The 22,754-nt window shown below is 54.1% G+C and overlaps 10 protein-coding genes across 10 annotated transcripts; 6 read left to right on the top strand and 4 right to left on the bottom strand.

Moving 5' to 3' along the window:
- Positions 1–219: 219 nt before the first annotated feature.
- On the top strand, positions 220–4,384 carry J4E85_000550 (uncharacterized protein; the record flags this gene model as incomplete). Its single annotated transcript, XM_051464840.1, has 3 exons — positions 220–291; positions 345–3,761; positions 3,812–4,384. 3 exons carry the CDS (start codon positions 220–222, stop codon positions 4,382–4,384), a joined length of 4,062 nt encoding a protein of 1,353 aa, XP_051331361.1.
- Positions 4,385–4,919: 535 nt separating this feature from the next.
- Positions 4,920–6,898, top strand: J4E85_000549 (uncharacterized protein; the record flags this gene model as incomplete). Its single annotated transcript, XM_051464839.1, has 2 exons — positions 4,920–5,338; positions 5,386–6,898. 2 exons carry the CDS (start codon positions 4,920–4,922, stop codon positions 6,896–6,898), a joined length of 1,932 nt encoding a protein of 643 aa, XP_051331360.1.
- A 480-nt stretch (positions 6,899–7,378) lies between these two features.
- J4E85_000548 (uncharacterized protein) lies at positions 7,379–8,086 on the top strand (the record flags this gene model as incomplete). The annotated part of the gene is made up of 2 exons (XM_051464838.1): positions 7,379–7,463; positions 7,512–8,086. 2 exons carry the CDS (start codon positions 7,379–7,381, stop codon positions 8,084–8,086), a joined length of 660 nt encoding a protein of 219 aa, XP_051331359.1.
- A 444-nt stretch (positions 8,087–8,530) lies between these two features.
- J4E85_000547 (uncharacterized protein) lies at positions 8,531–9,281 on the bottom strand (the record flags this gene model as incomplete). The annotated part of the gene is made up of 2 exons (XM_051464837.1): positions 8,531–9,003; positions 9,059–9,281. 2 exons carry the CDS (start codon positions 9,279–9,281, stop codon positions 8,531–8,533), a joined length of 696 nt encoding a protein of 231 aa, XP_051331358.1.
- Positions 9,282–9,952: 671 nt separating this feature from the next.
- On the bottom strand, positions 9,953–13,676 carry J4E85_000546 (uncharacterized protein; the record flags this gene model as incomplete). Its single annotated transcript, XM_051464836.1, has 4 exons — positions 9,953–10,022; positions 10,075–11,224; positions 11,273–13,586; positions 13,635–13,676. The coding sequence occupies 4 exons, from the start codon at positions 13,674–13,676 to the stop codon at positions 9,953–9,955; spliced, it is 3,576 nt and encodes a 1,191-aa protein (XP_051331357.1).
- An 866-nt stretch (positions 13,677–14,542) lies between these two features.
- Positions 14,543–14,906, top strand: J4E85_000545 (uncharacterized protein; the record flags this gene model as incomplete). The annotated part of the gene is made up of 3 exons (XM_051464835.1): positions 14,543–14,622; positions 14,674–14,775; positions 14,825–14,906. 3 exons carry the CDS (start codon positions 14,543–14,545, stop codon positions 14,904–14,906), a joined length of 264 nt encoding a protein of 87 aa, XP_051331356.1.
- Positions 14,907–15,152: 246 nt separating this feature from the next.
- PRE6 (Proteasome subunit alpha type-4) lies at positions 15,153–16,121 on the bottom strand (the record flags this gene model as incomplete). Its single annotated transcript, XM_051464834.1, has 4 exons — positions 15,153–15,495; positions 15,544–15,931; positions 15,983–16,042; positions 16,091–16,121. The coding sequence occupies 4 exons, from the start codon at positions 16,119–16,121 to the stop codon at positions 15,153–15,155; spliced, it is 822 nt and encodes a 273-aa protein (XP_051331355.1).
- A 60-nt stretch (positions 16,122–16,181) lies between these two features.
- On the top strand, positions 16,182–18,212 carry J4E85_000543 (uncharacterized protein; the record flags this gene model as incomplete). The annotated part of the gene is made up of 5 exons (XM_051464833.1): positions 16,182–16,219; positions 16,486–16,602; positions 16,652–17,585; positions 17,633–18,127; positions 18,180–18,212. 5 exons carry the CDS (start codon positions 16,182–16,184, stop codon positions 18,210–18,212), a joined length of 1,617 nt encoding a protein of 538 aa, XP_051331354.1.
- Positions 18,213–18,267: 55 nt separating this feature from the next.
- J4E85_000542 (uncharacterized protein) lies at positions 18,268–19,308 on the bottom strand (the record flags this gene model as incomplete). The annotated part of the gene is made up of 1 exon (XM_051464832.1): positions 18,268–19,308. The coding sequence occupies one exon, from the start codon at positions 19,306–19,308 to the stop codon at positions 18,268–18,270; it is 1,041 nt and encodes a 346-aa protein (XP_051331353.1).
- A 738-nt stretch (positions 19,309–20,046) lies between these two features.
- Positions 20,047–22,107, top strand: J4E85_000541 (uncharacterized protein; the record flags this gene model as incomplete). Its single annotated transcript, XM_051464831.1, has 2 exons — positions 20,047–20,133; positions 20,233–22,107. The coding sequence occupies 2 exons, from the start codon at positions 20,047–20,049 to the stop codon at positions 22,105–22,107; spliced, it is 1,962 nt and encodes a 653-aa protein (XP_051331352.1).
- Between the last annotated feature and the right edge of the window lie 647 nt (positions 22,108–22,754).

The raw sequence follows: 22,754 nt of genomic DNA, 5'->3' as shown, positions 1-22,754 counted from the left end.
CCCGCTATCAATCGGGGCGTGACCACAGAGAACTGCTCTCTCCCATTGCTACCATCGACATCTGTCTTTCGCTGGAGCATTTTGCGCGTCCCACACCTAATCGACGCCGCCTTTCACTATTCTAATCAACGCATGTCATCCACCCGCCGTGCATGCCCCGAAACAAGTTGCCGGTCAACACCAAGTACTGTGTAATACAACATCTACATAATACCCAACATGGCAGTCGGCCAGGCGCTCCCAGTGCGCTTTCCCTGCTGGTGCAAAGCTGTCTATTCATGGGGAGGCGAGGTATGTTCAGACGGAAGCTTCTTGCTGCTGCATCTTGACTGACGCCATACTAGACCAAACGCGATCTCGGATTCATAGAAGGCGACCTGATTGAAGTTCTCAATGCCGGCGATGGAGCTTGGTGGATGGGCCGGTTGAAGCGTGACAGGCGCATGGTCGGCCTGTTCCCATCCAACTTCGTCGAACTACTCAGCGAAGACTACCAGCCATGGGCGCGCAACGGCAGTGGCGGAAGCATGTCGAGGCAGAACAGTGCCCAAGAGCAGCCGAAGCCCGCGCCACAGAAGCAGAAGAGCATGTTCAGGAAGCCCTTCACGGCCTATGCGGCTGCAGGCGCCCCAAATCCAGCTGCAGCGGCGCGAGAGAGGCTCAAGGCCGGCGGCATCAACTCACCGAACGGCAGTGTCAAGACCAAGTCTCCCTACTCGTCGATGAAGAGGTCGTCGATCGAGAGCCGTGACAGCCCGTCGCCGGCCACGTCGACGAGGAAACAGTCGAATCTGCGCGCAGTGTCACCGCGACCCGCCTCCAAGAGGACGCCCGTAGCACGAGCTGTATCGCCAGCACCACCCTCACGACACGGCTCGCACGCACGCGCACCCTCTCCCGCACCGCCCGCCGAATACCGCTACCAACCGCGCGCCGTCTCGCCAGCACCTCCCATCCGACGCGGCTCGTACATCCCGCCACAAGCTTCCGCACCTCCAGCCCAATACCAGTACCAGCCTCGTGGAGTGTCACCTGCACCCCCCATACAACATCGCAACTACGCCAGAGCCGCATCTCCAGCTCCCCCACAACAGATACAAGACTTATACCGAACAGCGTCGCCAGCACCCCCGAGACAACATCAAGACTATTACCGGGCAGCGTCGCCAATTCCTCCACGACAAAGTCAGGATCTATACCGCGCAGCCTCACCAGCACCCCCGGTTCACTACCAGCAGCACTCGAGAGCTGTTTCTCCCGCGCCCTCGTTCCAGTACAGAGCATACGACCGTGGTCCTTCGCCAGCCCCATCGTTTGGCGAGCGTTCGCGTGCTGCCTCACCAGCCCCCTCGATCCAATACCGCGCATACGACCGAGGCCCATCGCCATCTCCTTACCAACACCAACTCGATTACGACGATCACAGCCGCGGTCCTTCGCCTGCGCCTTACGATGACGAATTCGAAGCAGACGTTGGCTCGCCGCCACCTCCACCACCACCACCGCATCGTGTCGCTTACGACCCCAGCAGAGCTCCATCTCCCGCGCCTCCTTCCCACAACGGTTTCATCACACCCGAACCGCCCTCCCCTGACCCAAGAACACGTGCAGGCCACTTCACACCTTCCCCGCTCACGGCAGCGATGGACGATGTCATGACGTCTCTGCAGGATATGACAACGTCGAACAGTAACGATTCGCCAGAAGACTCTCCAACTCCAGCGAACCCGTGGTCTCCAGAGGCATTCGATCAAGTGTACCAAGAGTCAGCGAAGAAGGTCAGGGCACAGTCCGCGATGGACCAGGGTGATGAGGATGAAGAGGAAGGCCTTCCAGACGTCAACAACTACATGAAGCGCATGGAGAGTCGTCTCAGGCGAATGAAGCAGCAGGAACAAGCCAGGAACGGTGAACTTTTCATTGGCGAGGATGAAGGACCAACTGTACCTCTGAAAAGCTCTCATCAGAGGCCTGGATCCTCGAGGGCAGACACTGACCCAGAAATCCAACGGAAGGGGTCGAAATTGCTTAACCACCGCAAATCTGCTTACAACATGGGACGTAATGCCCTTGGACGAACATTTACGAGCAAAACGAACTCTACGACTACGACCCATACCAGCAGCAGCACCGATCGCAGCTTGATGTCTGGACACTCTGCGACGAACATGAGTGCTACAAGCGCCGGAAGCTACTACCGCAAAAAGTTCGGCAAAGACCGACCGAAGAGCGTAATGAACACGAAAGACACAGCTGGGAAGGGATACGGCTTCGACGATGGACGACCAGAGACGCCTTTTACTGGTGTCACGTATCACTCCAGCCACGCTTCGCAGCCACGACCTGGCTCCAGTGATAACCAGCAAGCTGAGGTTAGCACACCAGCAACTGACGACCCGGATCCGCTTGGTGGACTGAGGCAGCCTTTGAAGACGAAGCGCAGCGGCTTCTTCCGCAAGATGATAGACACGGCGAAGACTCAGGCGGCAAATGCTCGTAGCACCATCGACACGATAAGCAGGCCAGGATCCCGGGCTGCTAGCCGAGCAGCGGGACGTGCAACCAGTCGCGCCGCAAGCCGGATGGACAGCAATGAGTCAACAGGTATCGAAGGAGGTAAACCGACCCACATGGCAAACCCCTCGAGAGATACGGGCCTGGGAACGGTGGATTGGGTACAAGTCCGCCGTGACGTCAACCGATCCAACTCTCTCAGCAAGAACGAGCGTGCGGAGCGAGCCGAAAGATGCCAAATGATGGATATTCCGGTGTTGAACCCGATTGAGATCTTGTACGAGTCAGCGGAAGGCGACGAGGGCCTCGACGGCCTTCCCATCACTGAGCCTACCGATTTTGCAGCCTCCAGTCTTGGCCACGTTGACAAAAGCACGCGGTTCATCAACAGCGTTCCTCTTGGAACCAACCCTTCGACCTTGGCTCAGGGATACGTGTGCCGACCCTACCGGAGCGATATGCAACGATTACGGGCCATCTTTACCTGGGTCAGCGAGCGTATCGCGTGGGAGGACGACTTCGAAGGCGAGATGGACCCGAAGCATGTGATTCAGGGCAAGCGTGGATGCTCTCAAGAGATCGCAATGGTTGTGGCAGAGATGTGCGCTTCTGTTGGAATGCATGCTGAAGTTGTTCGTGGCTATTTGAAGACACCAGGCGAAGCTCTGGATCTGGAAAGCGTTGCCCGACCCAATCACTTCTGGAACGCTGTTATCGTTGAGGGCGAGTGGCGTATCATGGACTGTTCGCTTGCTGGGCCTACACATCCAAAGCGAGTTCACTACTCAACGGCGGGATCATCCGTGGCGGAGACGTGGTACTTCCTCGCTCGTCCCATGGAGATTTGCTATTCGCATGTTCCGCTCCTGCCCGAACAGCAACACATTTGCCCTCCACAGCCTCACGAGGTGCTGATGGCTCTGCCTTGCGCAACGCCGGCTTATTTCCGCCACGGTCTCAATATGGTCAACTTTGACACTAGCCTTCTCAATCTGGACAACCTCGAGATGGGTCACGTGTATATTGACGTGCCGGAAGACGTAGAATGCGTTGCGGAAGTCGAGGCAAGATCTTACTCACAAGACATGGACGGCGACTTTTTCGAAAGCGGTGAAATTGTCAAAAAGCCGGCACTGGCGCAAGCTGAATGGTACGGCGGCCAGAAGAGATATACCGTCAAGGCTCTTCTCCCGGGTGATGGAGGTCAGGGTGTCCTGAAAATCTATGCAGGACCTCGGGGACTCATGGTAAGTTCATTCTATGACACTGTCAATACATGCATACTAACGTTTCCGAGCACTCAAACAAGATGAACCCTCATAACCTGGCGATCGGCCTTCCAATGACGCATACCGGCACCAATCCTCCGTACTCATTCTTGACACTGCACCCTACGCCCCATGCCCAACGAAACGATCTATACGTCGCTCAACCACAGTGCGCCAACCTGGCTCTAAACAACACTTTCGTCTTTTGCGTGCGCCAGCATCCATCATCCCTCACAAAGTCGCCCGAACCCAGTCCTGCGATGCACGGCCGAGCGTCGCCAAATCCTTTTGCCCGTCCTGCTTCTGCTATGAGCATGCAGAGCATCTCAGCCACTGGTTCCAACTACACAAATCCATCACAAAGCTCCTCCGGATCAGCAGACAGTAGGAGCAACAAGCCCGCTAAGCTAGCCGTGCAAACACCCTCTGGCAAGATTATCCGCCTGACGAGAAAGACGGAGCACATGAGCAGTACCAACGATGCCGACGGTACGGCTTGGGAGACGATCATCAAGATTGGAGAGAAGGGCACATGGCGAGGCTTAGTACTTGCCGACCGAAGCGCGAGGTGGTGTGTTTTCGCTCAGTGGGAGTGTGCTTGATTTTGTAGCGACTTTTCTCTTCAAAGTACGTATTATGACTTGTAATGATAGCGTTTGGATATAGTATGACCGCGACGGCTGTGACGGCGCTTTTGCATAACTCGGCGTTTCTGTAGGATATGGGGTGTGAGAATACTATTATGGCGTTTTTGGTAACAAGGCAATGTTTGAGCTTTCCAATTGTGATGTGTGATGAATGCGACAGACCTTCGAGGGATAATATCAACTACCATTGGGTCATCTCAGTATTATATGACGAGATGAAACTAGACTTCGAAATATTCGCAAACAGGTGAGTCACAGTATATTATGGACTATGATGGATAAGATAGTGAGTCACTTCGATCTATACAATATCCTCTTTAAAGTCGTCGATGCACAGAAAAGACAGTCCTATACTCCGTAGTGACTCGTACCTGCCAAGCTCAGCGACAAGGCGCTGCCCCGCGTCATCAGTCAACCCCACCACGTCTTTTTCCCAACCCCAAAGACTGTCCGACGACAACACCATACGCGCACCATACCCACCGCCAACATGGACGCGCAAATCGCCGAATGGCAACAACGCTCCGAGGCGCTCAAGCCCCTCAACCTCAAGCAAATCGAGCCCCACCTCCTCGAACTCGACGCCCACCTCACCCTGCGCTCCCACATTGTCGGCTACACACTCTCCGACGCCGACGCCATAGTATGGAAGACAATCCGCGAGAACCGCGTTGCGCACGCCTTCATCAAGCAGGATCTGATGAAGAACCTGTGTCGCTGGTTTAGGTATATCGAGGAGGCGTATCCCCAGAGTGTGGTTGTTGTTAGTGGGGGACAGGGTAAGAAGGAGGATGGGAAGGCGAAGGGAAAGAAGGAGGGGGGCAAGAATGATGATGCGAATTATGATATTGGGTTGCAGGATGTGGGCGATGGGTCGGGGATTGTTACTAGGTTTCCGCCTGAGCCTTCGTAAGTTTCTCTCTCAACCATGCGAACCATTTCTAACTGTATCGCAGAGGTTACCTCCACATCGGTCACGCAAAGGCAGCGCTGCTCAACGACTATTTCGCGCACGAGAAGTACAAGGGCAAACTCATCCTACGTTTCGACGACACAAACCCCACAAAGGAGAAGCAAGAGTTCCAGGATGCTATCGTCGAGGACTGCGCGCTTCTCGGCATCAAGCCAGACCAGGTCTCATACACCAGTGATTGGTTCGACCAGCTGTATGAGAGCTGTGTGCAGGCGATCAAGGATGGACTGGCATACGCAGACGACACAGTACAGGAGAAGATGCGTGACGAGCGCATGAACGGTATCGCTAGCGCTCGCCGTGATGCCAGCGTTGAGGACAACCTTGCGCACTTCGAGGAGATGAAGAAGGGCAATGAGGAGGGCCTGAAATGGTGCATTCGCGCAAAGATGTCGGTTGACGACCCGAACAAGGCCATGCGCGACCCTGTCATCTACCGCTGCAACCCCCAGGCGCATCACCGCACCGGCGGAAAGTGGAAGATCTACCCTACCTACGACTTCTGCTGCCCCATCGTCGACTCGCTTGAGGGTGTCACCCATGCGCTACGCACGACCGAGTACAACGACCGCGACGCACAGTACCAATGGTTCATCAAGAACCTCAAACTGCGCAAGGTGCACAACTGGGGTTTCGCGCGTCTAAACTTTGTCCGCACGGTGCTGTCCAAGCGTAAGCTCACCAAGATCGTTGATGCCGGTATCGTTGCGGGCTGGGACGACCCGCGCATGCCAACTGTGCGCGGTGTCCGTCGCCATGGTGCCGTCATCCCGGCTCTCCGCGAGTTCATCCTCAAGCAAGGTCCTTCCAAGAACATTGTCAACCAGGACTGGTTCGCGTTCTGGGCAACAAACAAGAAGCACATTGAGCCTACTGCTGCCCGTTATACTGCGATTGACGATTCTGGTCGCGTTCCTGTCACCATCATCGGCGCGCGCGAGGGCGTCATCTCCGAGGACAAGCCGAAACACGCCAAGTACGACCTCGGTAACAAGAAGATCGTCTTCAGCTCCTCTGTCATCATGGAGCAAGCCGATGCGCAGTCTTTCGCTCAAGACGAGGAGATCACACTGATGAACTGGGGTAACGCCATCGTGCGCAAGATCAGCCACTCCATCAACCCCCTCGAGATGGCCAAGCACGGCTTGAAGACCGTCACTGGCCTCGAGCTCGAACTGCACCTTCAGGGAGATGTCAAGAAGACGTCCAAGAAGGTCACTTGGTTGAGCAACGATCAAGATCTCATCCCTGTTGAGCTGGTCGACTACGACTACCTCATCACAAAGGATAAGCTGGAGCCTGATGACAACCTCGATGACTTCCTTAACAAGGAGACTGAGACGAGGACTAAGGCTATGGCTGACTGCAATGTCGCTGAGCTCAAGGTCGATGATATCGTGCAGTTTGACCGCAAGGGCTTCTTCCGCATCGACCGCGCTTTTGCGCATGGCGAGGCTGTCGTTGCGTTCCAGATTCCTACTGGTAAGAGCAAATAGATCTTGCTCTTGGACTTTGCGCATTAGGTATGCTGTGATAGTATAGAAGTGGTACCAGTGCAGTGCACTCTATCACACCCAGAATCAAGAAGGACTAAAGTCAAAGCTCTCATGTGCCACTTCCATTTCTCGATTCTGTCATATAGTAAATGTTCTTTTGGGCTTTCTCATATACACAATCAAATGAGGAAGTTGAGTTCTGCCTGACATCTTCGTTCTAGTTGTAAACTCGCTTCTGCTTCTTTCATGGCCAAATGAAGGCCACAGCTTCCAGGTTGCCATGCATTCCAAACTAAAGCATTGCTCCTTCCCTCGGCAGAGATTTTCACCTTCACTTTCCTCGCTCACTGTTCATCGTAGCTCCTGCAGACACCTTGCTGGCTCGAAGTTTCTTCTACGTCTCCATCGCCGCTACCTTCAAATTCACGGCGCATCTTCCATTCAGCATTACCCTCACGCAACAACACCAGAGGAGTCACCATGAGGTTCTTCGTTCCTGCTGTCTTCCTGGCAGCCTGCAGCGTGCTCACTGCTAGTGCTGCACCAGCGGTTGGGATGGGAGAGAGTAAGTAATGCCAGCCAACCTGACGAAAGCTCTTGCTAATAACCACAGCCACCGGTGTAGCACTCGGCAACGACGACTCCATCACCCTCAACCTAGGCCACAACGGCATCAACGTCGGCGACAGCAAGACTCTCTACCACGACGTCAACAAAGCCCTCGAAGAGCTCTGTTCCGAAAACTATTGCCTGGATAGGCCCGCTTCATTCTCCGTCTCAGTCGTAGAGTCCACCTCGCGTCCCCCGTACCAGAGGCGCCGCGTCAAGGCGACAATCAGCCTCACCGTCCTGATGGCCGACTGGGGCGGCCGCACCGATGTTCGCAAGGTCTTGAGCAACACCATCGCCGCAGCATTCGAGCGCGGAACCTACGACCCGAAGAACTGCTACATGAACCGCATCAAGGGCGACAAGATTGAGCATTTTCGGGACTGCATGACGACGGACTATGCGGAGGTGCTTTTGTCGAATGGATACAATATGAACGTCTTGTTTGAGGGTCCGCATAGTACGGTGAAGGCGCTGAACTATGACTGTAAGAGGGAGGTTGATGACATGGACTCGTTCTTGAAGAACGACTTGCCGTGGAAGCCGAAGGATGCTGATGTCAATTGCATGCCGAAGTAGATGCGAGGGCGACGTATGATGGGATAGAGAAGGGTATGTAGGATAAAGACGAGGATTCACCCCGAAAAAGGCGAGGGGATGGTGGATTATAGGTGATCTCCTTGGATGTCTAATGGGTAAGGATGATCTTGCCTAAGACTTTCAGGGTTCTCATAGGATCTTGAAGTCATACTGTAGTATGAAGGTAGTAATGGAGCTTCACGTTCAAACAGCAAAGAGGTTGTTCATGGGTATCAGATTGATTCATGGACCGTATCTAGATCTTTTTTAGGCTCGTGACTCTTGTCACGGCCACCGCCCACCCACCCGACGACATCATGTCGTCATACACAAATCGTTATGAACAAGCTACCAAACCACCGAAGTTGTGTCTAGCAAGGCATTGTCAAGCCCAACATGCTTCAGCGTAATCATAGGTCTTCAGGCCGCAAGCCAAGTGTGGATTTACTTGGAGTTAGACCCACCGCCCTCCTTCCTCCCCTGCGTCCCCTCTTTAGTAACCTCATCGGGCTCACCCTCCTGCAACTTCTTCTGCCTCTCCTCCTCACGCTTCCTCTCATGCTCCCTAACCATATCGGGCGGGCTATCCTCAATAAGATCGGAATCCCCACTCAGCCCACTCCACTTAGGCAAACCATCCGGGATATCCATAACACGCTGACCGTAGAACATGTGGCAGCGGGGCTTGAAGTACGCCTTGTCCTCGTCGGTCTTGAGGTGCACAAGCGAGGGGAAGAGCAGGATCATATTGCGGCCCTCGTCCATGATGGGCGAGTGGCAGTAGGAGCATCGCACTTTGCAGGGTAGCTTGTGCTCAATGGATTTGTCGGTTGGGTCGTACCATTCTAGGTCGTGGTGGCCGTTGGTGAAGTTGATGTCGTCTTTGTGGAAGATGGCGGCCCATTGGAAGGGTGCGGCTGAGGGGTGGGTGTTAGTACAGATGCTTCATGTGATGAGGTATGAGAGGCTTACCGTGTTGTGTCTGGCAAGTGGTGCAATGGCACAGCTTGCTGTCTAGAGGCTCCCTTCGGCTGAGCTGGTACTGGACCTTTCCGCAATGGCAGTTGGCCTCGTACTTGACGTCAAAGTCCTCGTTCTTCTCGTGGACGCGGTAAGGGGGACGCTGCTTCCACTCAGACTTGCCGGTCGTCTCCTGACCGCGGCTCTGGTCCTTCTTAACCTGGTCCTTGTCCATTCTGAAGGCGGATTGAGAGAAAGCGGGATACTGTCGCGTGAGGTGTGAAGCAACTAGCCGGGCACGGGGTACAGCTCTTGAGGTCGTTAGAAGTGGTAGCCGACGGAATGCAATTGAAGCTGCGGACATGAATAGAGAATTGGAGGGGATGTGGTGGTGTTACGTGGGTGGTTTTGATGTTTGCTTGCCGTCATCATCGATGCTTTATTTGGGGAGGCGCGTTGATCTGACGTCACCATGACCACAATTCCGCTACGCGACAACGCGTGCTCTAGATTCCTTATCCCCATTGTGGGCATCGATCGTCGAAAAGAATACGCCCACGCGCCTTTCCGTCAGCGAAAACGCTCAGATATGGAGCCCAGATTTCGCCTTCCAATGCTATGCTTTTGCTACACAATCCCATTCGTCAATTCCTCCCCTAGTGTCCCACTCTCCCGCACTTCATCGCGATCGATCTTGCATTACGGTTTGCTATGAGCCGTAGCCCATGACCCTGACATCGTTGGTAGCCGTGCATCTGGCGGTAGCCATCGTGTTTCGCCATGTTTGATCTATTAATGATGGGTTTTCGGCTGCCGCATCCCCAAAAGCCGGTTGTAGCTGGCATTTGCGCTAACGCACGGAGTGGTTCCGTGCCTAGCGTTCCACAAAGTCTCATCGCAAGTAGCTTAGGCTCCTTTCAGTAGCTTTTGAGCTTCTTTGCTGGACAGACCGAAGACATTAATTAGGTAGTCGAGTCTGCCGACGTTGTTAGTACAAGCATTTCGGTCGATTGATCATCTTCACTCACTTGATGTCTCCTGCTATCCGCCTGCGCACAGCCTCGAACTCAACTTCAGCTTTGTCTCTTGTCGCATCCTGCCTCTTCGAATTAATCGTCTTGACACGCAGCTTGAATTTTCCGCTGACAGGACGGTGATCCGAGACTTTGATGGTGTCGTGTCGCCGGTATTCCAACTGCTTGATCCTACCCAAGCCGCGGTACAACAGCCGATCACACCATGCAGGTGATCGCTGCTTCTCAGAAGTATCGTAATTATCAGTCCCCACGTCATACTTGTAAGTCGGAGCAAAGTTGATCGGCATCTCAGTGAACGCCCGCAAACGGAAGCCAGGGTTGCGCTTGCGCGACAGGAGCAGCTGATCACGTTCGAGAAGCTTCGCCAAGTTGCCTTGCTGCACAGCAGCGACAACAGTGTTGCGAGGCATCGCGTCGATGCGGTAGTTCAAATCGCCGTTCAAGATACAGATCTCGTGATCCAGAATCATGGAACCATCACCACCTCCAACAAAGTAGTTTGCGCATGAAGTTGGGGAGCGGTTCTTTGGTAGTGGTGCGTTCTCCATGATTGCGGCTGCGTCGTTGTTGCGATGCACTGTTTGCGTCTGACCAGCTGCAAGATGGCAGTTGATAAAGCACAGCGATGAATCGTCGATGAAGAAGCGCACAACGAGTGCACCCTTGTTGCCAACACGACCGCTGAAGCCAAGCTTGATTTCAGCTGCGCATACGTCGCGAATGTTGGCCCGTTCCGAAGCCTTTACAAACACACAGGTGAACAGACCGACGAGGTTGGCCGTATGCAGGAGTACGTAGTTCTGTTTTGGACTGTACTCGTCCAGGACGCGAACAAGATGGTCTCGCCACGCTCGATATTGATGTGACATGTGCTCGCTCTCTGACGTCTCTTTGTGCTTCTTTCTTTTGAAGATACTCTTGGCTGTGATCTTCTTGTCTTCCAGATCCACCAGTTCCTGGAAGCCAAACACAAGGATATCAGGCGGGTTCTCGGGTTCGAGTATCTCCCGGAAGAAGTTGCGATCTTGCTCTGTATTGCGTAGATTTGCGGGTTTGACTGCGCCAGCGTTCCATGTCATGACTCGCGCCGAGAGTTCTCTGAATTCGCAGTACTCTCCATCACGTTGTTGCATTAGATTTTCTACAAATTGTCAGCATGGCACCACTCAATACACACAGTACGACTCACCGAGCCAATCTTCCTTCATCATGCCATCCCAGACGCGCAGCATTGTGTCTGTGCCAAGGGACGCAACCTGGAACCTATCGAGTTTCCAGATGCTCGTACGATCCGCCAAGATGCCCGCTATTGGCTTGTCGTGTGCCTTCCAATCTTTCAACACCTTCCAGGGTGTCGACTTGGTGTCGTACACGTATATCATTCCAGTACTATAGCCAGCCCAAAGGACGTCACCAACACCGACCAGGGAACTGATCTTGTACACACTGACATTCACGATTCCAAGACATTCGAAGCTCTTCTTGGAGTATATTGTAACTTTCCCGTCTGCGTGTCCGAAGTACATGCGGTCGGGCTGACTGCTGATGATAGCACCGGAGGTTACGTCTCCGACATTGAGCTGAGATAACGAACCCTGGGTTAATTGCTGGAAATGGTTGTTATCCGACGTGCGGGCGTAGACGCGGATGTCTTTCGTCGTGGCTACCCATAACTGCGAGCCTGATATGATAGAAAAGGTGCTTCCACGGGGAATACGGTAGGTAAGTGGGGTCTGCTGTAGGGACGGGCATCCAAACTCGTCAGCTGGCCAGATGTGCAGTACGCCATCCTCGTCAAGAGACCACATTTCTGCAGCATAGCGGAAGATCTTAACAATGACACTCCTAGCGTGTGCGTTACTCTTAGTGTGCACTACACTTTGCGTGGGGATGTCAATCTCATGCATTTCGCCTGTGTTCGTTCCTAGCCATAACCGCTTGCCTTCGTCTTCCACATCTTTCGCTGGTCTGAATGCAATCGCTGTGGCTTTAACGGTATCGCCATGAGCTAAGCTCATGAGCAGTCGCCCGTTCAGAACGTTCCATACGTTCGTCACGTATCCGGTTGTACATATGTAATCGCCACAAATTGCAAAGAGCTTGGTCTCGTAGCCGGTGGGGATACCGGCTATGCCGTCTGGGAACACTGGTGGTCTCCGGTTCGCCTGTGAGGAGTCTGGATAGTCTGTCAAAGCAGTCGTCGGTTGCTTGTCTGCGCCCGTATCTTCTTCATCCGAGTCATAAGTATACGGCTGTGATAGCTGCGATGCCTGCGCAGTAATCGGCTGTGACGGTCTTCTCATTTCCCCCGAGTTCCGTGGAGGCGGTGGTTTCGGAGGTTCTAACGCTTTTCCGGGACTAGCGGATATGGCACCAGTTGTGTTGGTCCGCCGAGGAGGCGGCATAAACTTGTTGTTCGCTTCCTGCACCATTTGCCCAGGACGGGTTTGATCGAAAGATCGTCGGACTGGCAAATCAGGTGGAGGTGCCCTTTGTAGTTGTACACTTTTCCGCAGATCGAAATTGTCCTTCTCTCGTCGCGTAGGTAACGATGGGCGGTCTTCCGGCATGTCAGACGGTGATGGTGGCGGTATCGTCTTCTTCAAGGCCTGCTTTCCTACTGGCCGGGGGTCCGCGAATGGATGGTTTTCGGCGACTGCGTTAGATGCGGGAGCAGCTCCGAAGTAACCATTGTTGCCTCCAGTCATCTTTGGTTTCGAGAAGCCTGGGATGACTGGCGGAGAAGACTCGCCTTTCACGCTCTCTCCACTACTGCTAGGTGGTGTACTGAAGGGAGAAATGTCTGCAGCGTCTGATGTGGCTTCGGGCGCCAGGTTTGTACGAGCTGGTAAATCCACAGAAATCGACTTTGGTGGTATCTTTGGTTTACCCGCTCGGTTCACAGGCGGCGGTACGAGAGGTGCAGAGGATATCGGTCGATCACCCTTTCGCGGGTCATTTGCGGGGCCGTTGCCTGTGTGGGCTGGAAACGTAGGTTTCGCGTCCGTAGCGGGGGTGCCATTGCGACTGGGCATTTTGAAGAACCTCTTTCCAGCAGACACTGCTGAGGGCGAATCCAGCGCGGCGTGCTGGGCAGGTCGCTCGGGCTGCGGCGAGAGTATGGGGGAAGCAGATGACTTGGGCGGTGATCTTGGTGACTGGACCGTAACCTTTGGTGGGGACCTTGTTGGTGACCTGGGCGGAGAAAAGGCCATCATCGACGTTGGTCTCTGCTTTGTGTTGCCCCAGAGCGACCTTCCGAGGGTGTTCGAGCGCGGCGTCACTGTCCCGCTCCCACTGTAGTCGGCCACACTGGGCGAGGGTCTCTCAGCATAGTCTCTGGGCATGTCCAAGGATATGCGCCCGTCCGTCCTCCTGTTGTCCTCGGGCATAGCAAGGCGATCATTGGGGCCGGGAGAGCGTTGTCGCGGAGTGGCAGGCGCGGCGGGTTTGTTTGTACTGAGGAGGTTCTCGAACTGGGCGCGGAGGGAAGACACTGGCTTCTGTGCTGGGCGTCAGCAACATCTTCGTGCTGGGAAGGAGCTACTCACTATGGACGAGTCGTCCATGTTCTCCTCCTGCTGATTGTCCATGATTGTTGTTTTGTCGTCAGCCGGCACCGGGAGGTATCCTATAGCTGCGCATCGACCAGTGAGGTCTTCTTCCCATTTGGCGCTTCTTGTGAGGGTGGAAGGGGAGGCTGTCGCTCGCGGGCCGTCATGCAGCCAGCGCTACGGAGGCAGGATCCAGAAATAGCCTTTGCAGTAGTGTTTGTGGTAGTGGATACGGTGGCGGTGCGATGTGGTAGAGGCCCGAGTGACTGTAGGGCTCCCTAGCGGAGACGCGTATACTGCCTGCTAAGAATGTTCGGCGACAGGGAAGACCGGCGACAGCGCGGGGGTGCAGGTGTTTCGCAACTGTCGGAACGCAACGGCTATCGCGACTGCTCTCCGTGTGTGTGTACGGTCAGGTGACGTTCCGGTTTGCAGGCGATACCGGTGGACAGAGGCTCTTCAGGGCTGCGTTGGGCGCGGGCGGCTTGGAGCGGTGTTGTCGTGTCTGTCTACTGTCATTCCCCACAGCGCAGCAGCACGGAACCCTGCACACCACCAACGGCAAGGCGATCAGGCACCGGCGAATTATAGACGAGCATACAAAACGCCAAACTAGCCAGCCTGCAGCCGTCAGTCTGTACTCCCATAGCGCCGTAGTCTCCCTTCACCGACACCAGCCATGTGGTAAGCACGCGTTTCTTGTCGCCTCCGAGACTCCCCCGCCATGACCTCCGCGGCTGGCTGATACCCATGTAGCAGACACGTCCTCAACGCCCAGGTCTCCATCCGCTCGCCTTGCTGTATGTCGCCCGTGCTGAGATGTATGCGATGAATGCTGAGAAGGGATAGGCAAGAAATGGTTCGACTGCGCCGAATGTCACCAGGAGCAGAGCGACCACCCGCTCATGCAGACGTTTGACATGGTCTTCATCTGCAAAAAGTGCAAGAAGGCCTTCCGCAAAGATGCGCGCGAATTCGAAGACGCGTAAGAATGGAATGTGTATTTTTCATGTGGCGCTGGGCTGATGAGTGGTAGCGACGAGTACTGCCCGCACTGCGACAACCATTTCGTTCTAGAGGCCAAAACTCCCAAGGCCTCGCTGCAAGTCGAGGGCGAGGATGTGCGAAAGGACGCCAGGCAGGTCGGCTCCCTGGTTAGTGACGAAATATTGCTAACATTTCTGCAGGATGCTCAAGGACGAACGTGTACGAGCCGAAGAGATGCGCACCATATTCGATGTCAAGGAAGCACCGGACAAGTTGGGCTGAACCAGTGGGACACCGCGACATACAGTACTATGCGTAGCACAAGCTACGAACCCGTAGGGCGGGGGCCCTCACCCAAGAAAATCACGCGACGAGCGAGGGGTTGGACGTGGAAAGACACTTCATGGTGTGCTAGATTGCCATTTATGAGCACTAGCTGGTCGTATCTGCATTATACAGAATCATAAAGTCTATCACCCGACGCCACTGCTGTTCATGCCTTTTCGCCATCAGTCGTTAACCATGCCTCTATGCGCCACCAGATCCTGAGCCCTCAGCTGGGGTCTGGCGGGTGAGAATAGCGGCCTGGCCTGTACCGGGCTGCCGTCCAGGCCTCCTGTTCGCCGCCTCTTCCTGCTTCTCTGTGTTGATGTTCTCCACGTACTTCTCAATGTCCTCAACTGGCAACATCTCGATGGGCTTTCCGGGTGCCATGATGGCAATCTCGATGTTCTTCGCGCCAGTCTGCACTACCTCCAACAGTGACTTGACCGTCAACTTGATTGTCTCTTCCCGGTCCATCCCTTCCTTGTGGTTGCGTTCGAGGAATTCGCGGACTGTCTTGCTCGACCGGCCGATCGCATTTGCTTTCCTGGGTAATATTAGCACAGAGAAGTGTGAACTTGTGTATGCAACCTACCATGCTGAGTAGATACCAGAAGGCTCGGTCTGGTACAAGCGCGGGGTCTTGTCATTAGGGTCGAAGCCGACTATCAGTGTGCTGATGCCGAATGGCCGGACACCACCACTCTGGGTGTACCTCTGCTGCACGCCTGCAACATACTTGGTGATGTACTCTATCGATACCGGGTCTTCGACTGTGAGGCGATGTGATTGTGCTTCGAGGCGGGCCTTGTCGACAAGGATACGGGCGTCGGCGTTCAGTCCAGCGAAGGCGAGGGCAACGTGGGTGTCGACGAGACAGATCTTGGAGGGTGTGATGCGGGTATCTTGCAGCTTCATTGCGGATCGCTTCTCGCAGCCGAGTACTACTATGTCCGAGCCCTTGACACCAACGGCGCATGTTCCTGGGGCGAATGAGCATCTGACGTTCGTTTTCTCCTTCATAGACTACGCACCTCGCTTGACTGCTTCGAGCGCATATTCAACCTGGAAGACGTGACCGTCAGGACTGAAGACTGGCGGAGTTAGCTAGGCCCGCATCTCCAAGTGGTGGTTGTTTGTACCGGAGAGAGCTCGATCGTAGCCGGACGCCATTGTGAAAGTGGATGTATGGTAATCTGTAGGCTCCTCGTTGTTTTCTTGTATACGGCGACGATGGCTAAGAAAAAGCGGCTGGGCAAAGAGGTACGGCTGTTGTCAAGTTGCTCGCGGAGCTCCAGAGCTGTCCGCGTCGCTGCTCCCGCCTAAACTACGCCAAGGCGTCTGGCCCGTGCTTACCCTGTCGAATTAGGTCATCATGGTAGATATTCGTGAAGGCGACTTGATTATTTCCGCCGCCCGTCGCATTTCTTCTCCGGTCAATTGGGATGGCATCTTCAGCGCGCTTGGTCTCGTCACTGCGACGAACTGCACTCTCTTCTCGCGCTGCATCGCGCTTTCAATATTTGCGACCCACAAGTCAAGTGCGATGGACGGGTAGTACGTCAGCGACTTCGGAACCTCACCAGCCAGACGAAAATGGTGGAGTGAAAGGCCCGACCGCGTCGTCAAAATCCATCAAGTTCACTTCCGAGTCGTATGTGTTGGGGTTTGGATTTTTTGAGGGATTTGCTAACGCTACGCAGATACCCGCATCTTCAAAGAGACTCCAAGTTCGCCAAAGTCAGCGAGGAGCATGTAAAATATTTTCGAGACCTTCTGGGTTCCGATTCGGCCATCATAGATGGTGTATCGAAAGATGCATCGGATGACATTGAAGCCTTCAACAGCGACTGGATGCGCAAGTTCCGTGGCCATACCAAACTAGTCTTGAAGCCCAGTTCCACGGAAGAAGTCAGCAAGATCCTCAAATACTGCAATGACAACATGCTCGCTGTAGTACCCCAGGGCGGTAACACTGGACTTGTTGGTGGCTCCGTGCCTGTTTTTGACGAGATCGTGATCAACATGCAGAGGATGAACGAAATTAGGTCCTTCGATGAAGTATCTGGTATCCTCGTCGCTGATGCTGGTGTGATCTTAGAGAACGCCGACAACTTTCTCGCAGAAAAGAACCACATCTTCCCATTGGATCTCGGTGCTAAGGGCTCTGCCTACATTGGTGGCAATGTTGCGACAAATGCTGGTGGTCTCCGTCTCTTGCGGTACGGTAGCTTCCACGGAAACGTTCTAGGCATCGAGGCAGTTCTTCCGGATGGTACCATTGTAGATGACCTTTCGACGCTCCGGAAAAACAACACTGGTTACGACCTGAAGCAACTGTTCATCGGCGGAGAAGGCACTATTGGCATCATCACCAAGGTTTCGATTATCTGCCCGAGAAGGTCACCCGCCGTCAACGTCGCGTACTTTGGGCTGGAAAGTTACGAGCAGGTCCAGAAGGCGTACATTGAGGCGAAAGGGCACCTATCTGAGATTCTGTCAGCCTTTGAGCTGATGGACGGTCGCACACAAAAGCTGGTCAACAGGGTTACCGGTAAGAAGATGCCTCTAGAAGGCGAGCATCCATTTTACTGCCTGATTGAGACCAGCGGCTCCAACGCCGAACATGACGGCGAGGTAAGCAAACCCATGGTACGAACGGGACCGGCCGCTGACTTGTCTAGAAACTGCAAGCATTCCTTGAACATGTGATGGAGACCGAAGTCGTCTCCGATGGTGTTCTCGCCGAAAACCAAACTCAGATTCAGGAGCTCTGGTCATGGCGCGAAGGCATCACCGAGTGCCTTGGTCATGATGGAGGTGTCTACAAGTATGACTTGTCGATACCCATCGCTGAGCTCTATGATCTGGTCAACGAGACACGCGATCGCTTGACAGAGGCTGGCCTGCTTGGCAACGACTCCTCGCACCCCGTAGTTGACGTCGTTGGATACGGTCACATGGGCGATGCCAACTTGCACCTCAACATCCCAGTCAGGAAGTTTGACAAGGCTGTAGAGAAGAAGCTCGAGCCATTTGTTTACGAGTGGGTACAAAAGCGTAATGGCAGCATCAGTGCCGAGCATGGCTTGGGAGTGACGAAGAAGCCATATATTGGATACAGTAAGAGTGAAACCATGATCAAGCTGATGAAGCAAATCAAGGATCTATACGACCCCGTAAGTGGCTGCTCGAGCTCGATCCGTTTTCATCATGTGCTGACTTTGACAGAACGGCATCATGAACCCGTACAAGTACATATAGACAGACACTGCAGCACATCCAGTAGACTATTCATATACACATCTTTACCACTTTTTCACATCTTGCTCTTCCCTTTTTGCAGCAGCTTAACCGCATTACCCTGATAGATCGCATCTCTCTCCTTCTCTCCAAACAAATTCTCCAACCCATCCTTCATCCTCTCTGCAAACGCCTTTACAAACTGCGTCTGCGTAAAAGGAAAATCACTCCCATACAACAACCTCTCATACGAGATCTCGAACCCCTCAACAAACGCCTTCAACTGCCCCTGCCCCCCACTCTCTCCATCAAACACAAACCCCGCGAGATCAAAGTAGAACTGCTTATCGAGCTGCTTCCGCACCGTCGAAGCATTCAACACCCTCCCGCCCGGAACCACGCTGGAGAACTGAATAAACCGCGTCATAAGCGGCGGTAACGCACCGCCAGAATGCGGGATGATGAACTTGATGTTCGGACACCGGTCCACCGTCCCCGTACTAAAGAGATTGATAACCGCCCTGGCAGTATCGAAAAAGAACTCAAATATAGGCACGGGGTATTGCTCGCCAAATGGAAGGGCGTCTGTCGTCTGAACCGGTTCACCAGCACTCCTAACGCAAGGTTTAGTCGGATGAATGAAAACCGTCGCACCAATCTCGTTCAACTTGTCAAACACCGCGTCCATCGCTCCATCTCCCAAATAAACCCCATGGTAATTCGTGAGCAGGCCAAAGCCCTCAACGCCTTCCTCGATGCACTTCCCCATCTCCGTCAAACTCGCTTCAACATCCGGCAACGGCAGTGCAGCCCATACACCAAATTTCTCGGGATGTTGCTGCTTGAGAGATGAGGCGTAGGCGTTGCATTGCCGTGTTAGATCGATTGCTAATTGCGGATTGCGCAGGGCGATGTTTGTTCCCGGACTGGAGATGGAGAGGATGGATTTGGAGACGTTGGCTGTTTTCATCATTTCAAGGTGTTGGGGTGGAGACCAGGAAGGGATCGCGGGCATGCCGTCGGGATGGGAGTGCCCGTTTTCGGCGAGAGCGTCGCGGTAGAATGGGGGGAGGAAGTGCGAGTGGACGTCTATTCGTTGGGGGAGGGGGTGTGTCATGTTGGCTGGGGGTTGTTGTAAGAGCGCTGTGGTTGTGTGTGCTAAGAGGATGATTAGGCTGGGGATGGATGGGATCATTACTGTGGTACCTTTCTGAGATGGAAGTGATGGAAAGATCAGATCAGATATATTCACAGAAAGTCGATTTGTGTTTCTACTGGATTTTCCGCTCTTGTCAGAAGTAACGAATGCTATGCTTACTTATGCGATGCAATGCGCGGCACCTGCATGAAGTGATCCATTGACATCCGGCACCCCGCTCCGACGGTTGCACTTAACAGAGCGAAAGCACGTTGGTCGTTGTGCAACTCTTTCAGTAAGAACCTGTACATAGGCACTGCGCCTCTATTATGTGTGAGCATACTGCGCCCACAAGCTGGTCCAGCAATTGCAAGCTTGGGGACTGGATGGCTACTGCATTCGGACGAGACTTCTCATTCCAACGCAGGATGTAGCAAACAACAACGTGATAGCAGCTACTCTTAGTGTTCCCCCTCAAAACTATATGACTCTCACCGCACGATAGTTCACCCATTGAAATATCGCGTCAGAGCGTGTGAATGCTCAGTGCGGCACGCATGCGCCGATAAAGGATAATGATCCTGACCGTCGATCGCGTGCCCCACCCGCGCCTTCCAGATGAGCGGCGGGTCAACTTTTTGATTCCATCACTTGCAGCCATGACACAACGTCGTCCGCCACACCACCTTTCCCGACACCCTCAGTCGCGCCTTCACGATGGAGAGGATTACGGATAAGATCAACGCGCTGCCTGATGGCGCCAACTACTTCTCGCTCGAGTTCTTCCCGCCCAAGACGGCCATGGTGAGTCTGCCCCGCTCGCACGCGACGAATGTGGAGGGCTGCAGTATGGATAGGGAAAGAACATCGCGAAAGAAGAATTGGTCGCTAATGGCTCTCTAGGGATTTGCGAACCTACAAACACGTTTAGAGCGCATGTCGCAGGCTCTCCGACCACTCTTCGTTACTGTCACCTGGGGTGCTGGCGGATCAACAGCCACCAAGTCGCTCGAACTCGCAGAGATATGCCAGCGCCAATTGGGCCTCACGACATGTCTACATCTTACATGCACGAACATGAACCGCCAGCTCATCGACGACGCGCTCGAGCAGGCAAAGGTGTTGGGCATACGGAACATCCTGGCGTTGAGGGGTGACGCGCCACGGAGCGACGAGTACAGGGATGAGGGAACACCGCCGGAACAAGACTCGAACAAGGACTTTACGTGGGCGATTGACCTAGTCAAATACATCCGGAAAGAGTACGGCGACTACTTCTGCATTGGTGTCGCTGCGTATCCAGAGGGCCACTCGGATCAGAGCCATCCCAAGGATCAAGATCCGCTGCACGACCTGCCATACCTGGTTGAGAAGACCAAGGCTGGCGCAGATTTCATCATGACCCAGCTTTTCTACGATGTTGAGGCGTACAACAAGTTCGAGAAGATGCTGAGGGAGCACGAGAGCGGAGTGTTCAAGACGATACCGATCATACCGGGGCTGATGCCCATACAATCGTACAAGATCTTGCTCAGGACAACCAAATTATCGCATGCGAAGCTGCCGTCGGATATGCTGAAGCGACTGGACGCGGTGAAGAGCGACGATGAATTGGTGAAGCAAGTTGGCGTCAAGATTATGGACGAAATGGTGGAACACATCAAGGCGCGGCCGGATACTTGCAAGAGAGGGTTCCACTTCTACACGCTGAATTTGGAGAAAGCTGTGTCGCACATCGTGGAAGACACTCACCTTATACCGTCGACTATCGAAGACGACGATGATGTCATTGTCGAGACCACGCCCGCCATCAACCTTGAGCCACCACCGAATGGCATAATGCCGCGCAGGCGGCGATCATCTGCTGTCAACTCCGGCCCGCACAACAGAGTAATAATATCACACCCGTCCGCGGCCAGGTCAAGCAATCACTCCTACGAAGCTACGGAGGAGGAAGCTGGTGTGCCAAGGGGTCCCATCAACACCCGGGCGAACACACTGGCAATCTCAGAGGGCGAAGGCTCATTGGGTCGCGAAGCCACTTGGGACGATTTCCCTAACGGTCGTTGGGGCGATGCACGTTCGCCTGCCTTCGGTGAGATTGATGGCTACGGTCCAACGCTCCACGTCTCAACACCGCAAGCTCTCAAGCTCTGGGGCCATCCCGTCGAGAAAGACGACATCTCGAAACTCTTCCGCCGCCATATTGAAGGAGACCTGGAAGCCATACCCTGGAGCGAACAAAGTCTGTCTCCTGAGACCCTAACCATCAGCAAGCAGCTGCTTGCGCTCAACGCGAAGGGCTGGTGGACAGTCGCCTCGCAACCTGCCGTTAATGGCGTCAAATCCACCGATTCCGTCTTCGGCTGGGGTCCCAAGAACGGCTACGTCTTCCAAAAGCCATTCGTCGAGTTTTTCATCCCCGCCTCCGAATTCGCAATTCTCAAACCTAAGCTCGACGCTCATGAGCAAGTCACTTACTTCGCCGGTAACGCCGCCGGAGAGTTTGAAGCTAGTCAAGAGGATGGTGTGAACCCTGTTACTTGGGGTACATTTGCTGGCAAAGAGATTGTTACGCCTACTATCATCGAGGCTGTCAGTTTCAGGAGTTGGCTTGACGAGGCGTTTAGTATCTTCAGGGAGTGGCAGAGGATTTACCCGCCGAGGAGTGCGAGTAGCACACTGCTTGGAAAGCTAAGGCAAGATTATTGGCTTGTTAATGTTATTTGGGGCGACTTTGTCAATGGAGAGGGGTTGTGGGAGTTTTTGGAACAGTAGCTTGTATTGTAGATGTACGTATGGGAACCTTTTGAAGCCTAGGTAACGTGAGCACATTTCAGTCTTTCCATTTGCCGTTCGTTCCCTGTTCAGATCCCTGATAGTACTTAGCGACACCAGCCCTCAGAGGTCTGCATGCACCAGGGCGGCGTAGTTACGCGCCCGCCAATCGTTCCTTCATGCGTCGAAATATGCAAGGCTGCAACGCCACTTCCCTGACATGGAGGTAAACCTGCACTGGGAGAGAAGCATCCCGACCCCGCTTTGCAAGGCTTCATCAACACGTGTCTATCCACCCCGTTCTACTTTTCTTCCCAAGGTCATCCCGCACTACTACTCTACTTCGGTTGCCACCAACCTCGCTTTTATTGCGGCACCAAGCAATGTCTTATAACAACTCCTCAAACTCAAACTCTCTTCGAGTTCCAACCGCTGGCAGAATCAAAAAGCTCAGACGGAAGGGGCCCGTTTCGCGACATAAGTCCCCGCGCTCGCGGCCACAAGATTCGGACTCGGACGACACTCACATTGGAGGCGATGAAGGTCTGGGACGCTTAACTTTGGGGTCCAATGACGACGACGAAATGAAAGATGACGATAATAACGACGACGAAAAGCCAAGCCTACAACCAGCCGCCGTCGCTTGG

The sequence above is a fragment of the Alternaria conjuncta genome (assembly GCF_024043145.1).
Source record: "Alternaria conjuncta strain BMP 0040 chromosome Unknown scaffold_1, whole genome shotgun sequence".
Classification (NCBI taxonomy): Eukaryota; Fungi; Ascomycota; class Dothideomycetes; order Pleosporales; family Pleosporaceae; genus Alternaria; species Alternaria conjuncta.
The sequence above is the reverse complement of the archived record's forward strand: the minus strand, read 5'-3'. Positions and strand labels throughout refer to the sequence as shown.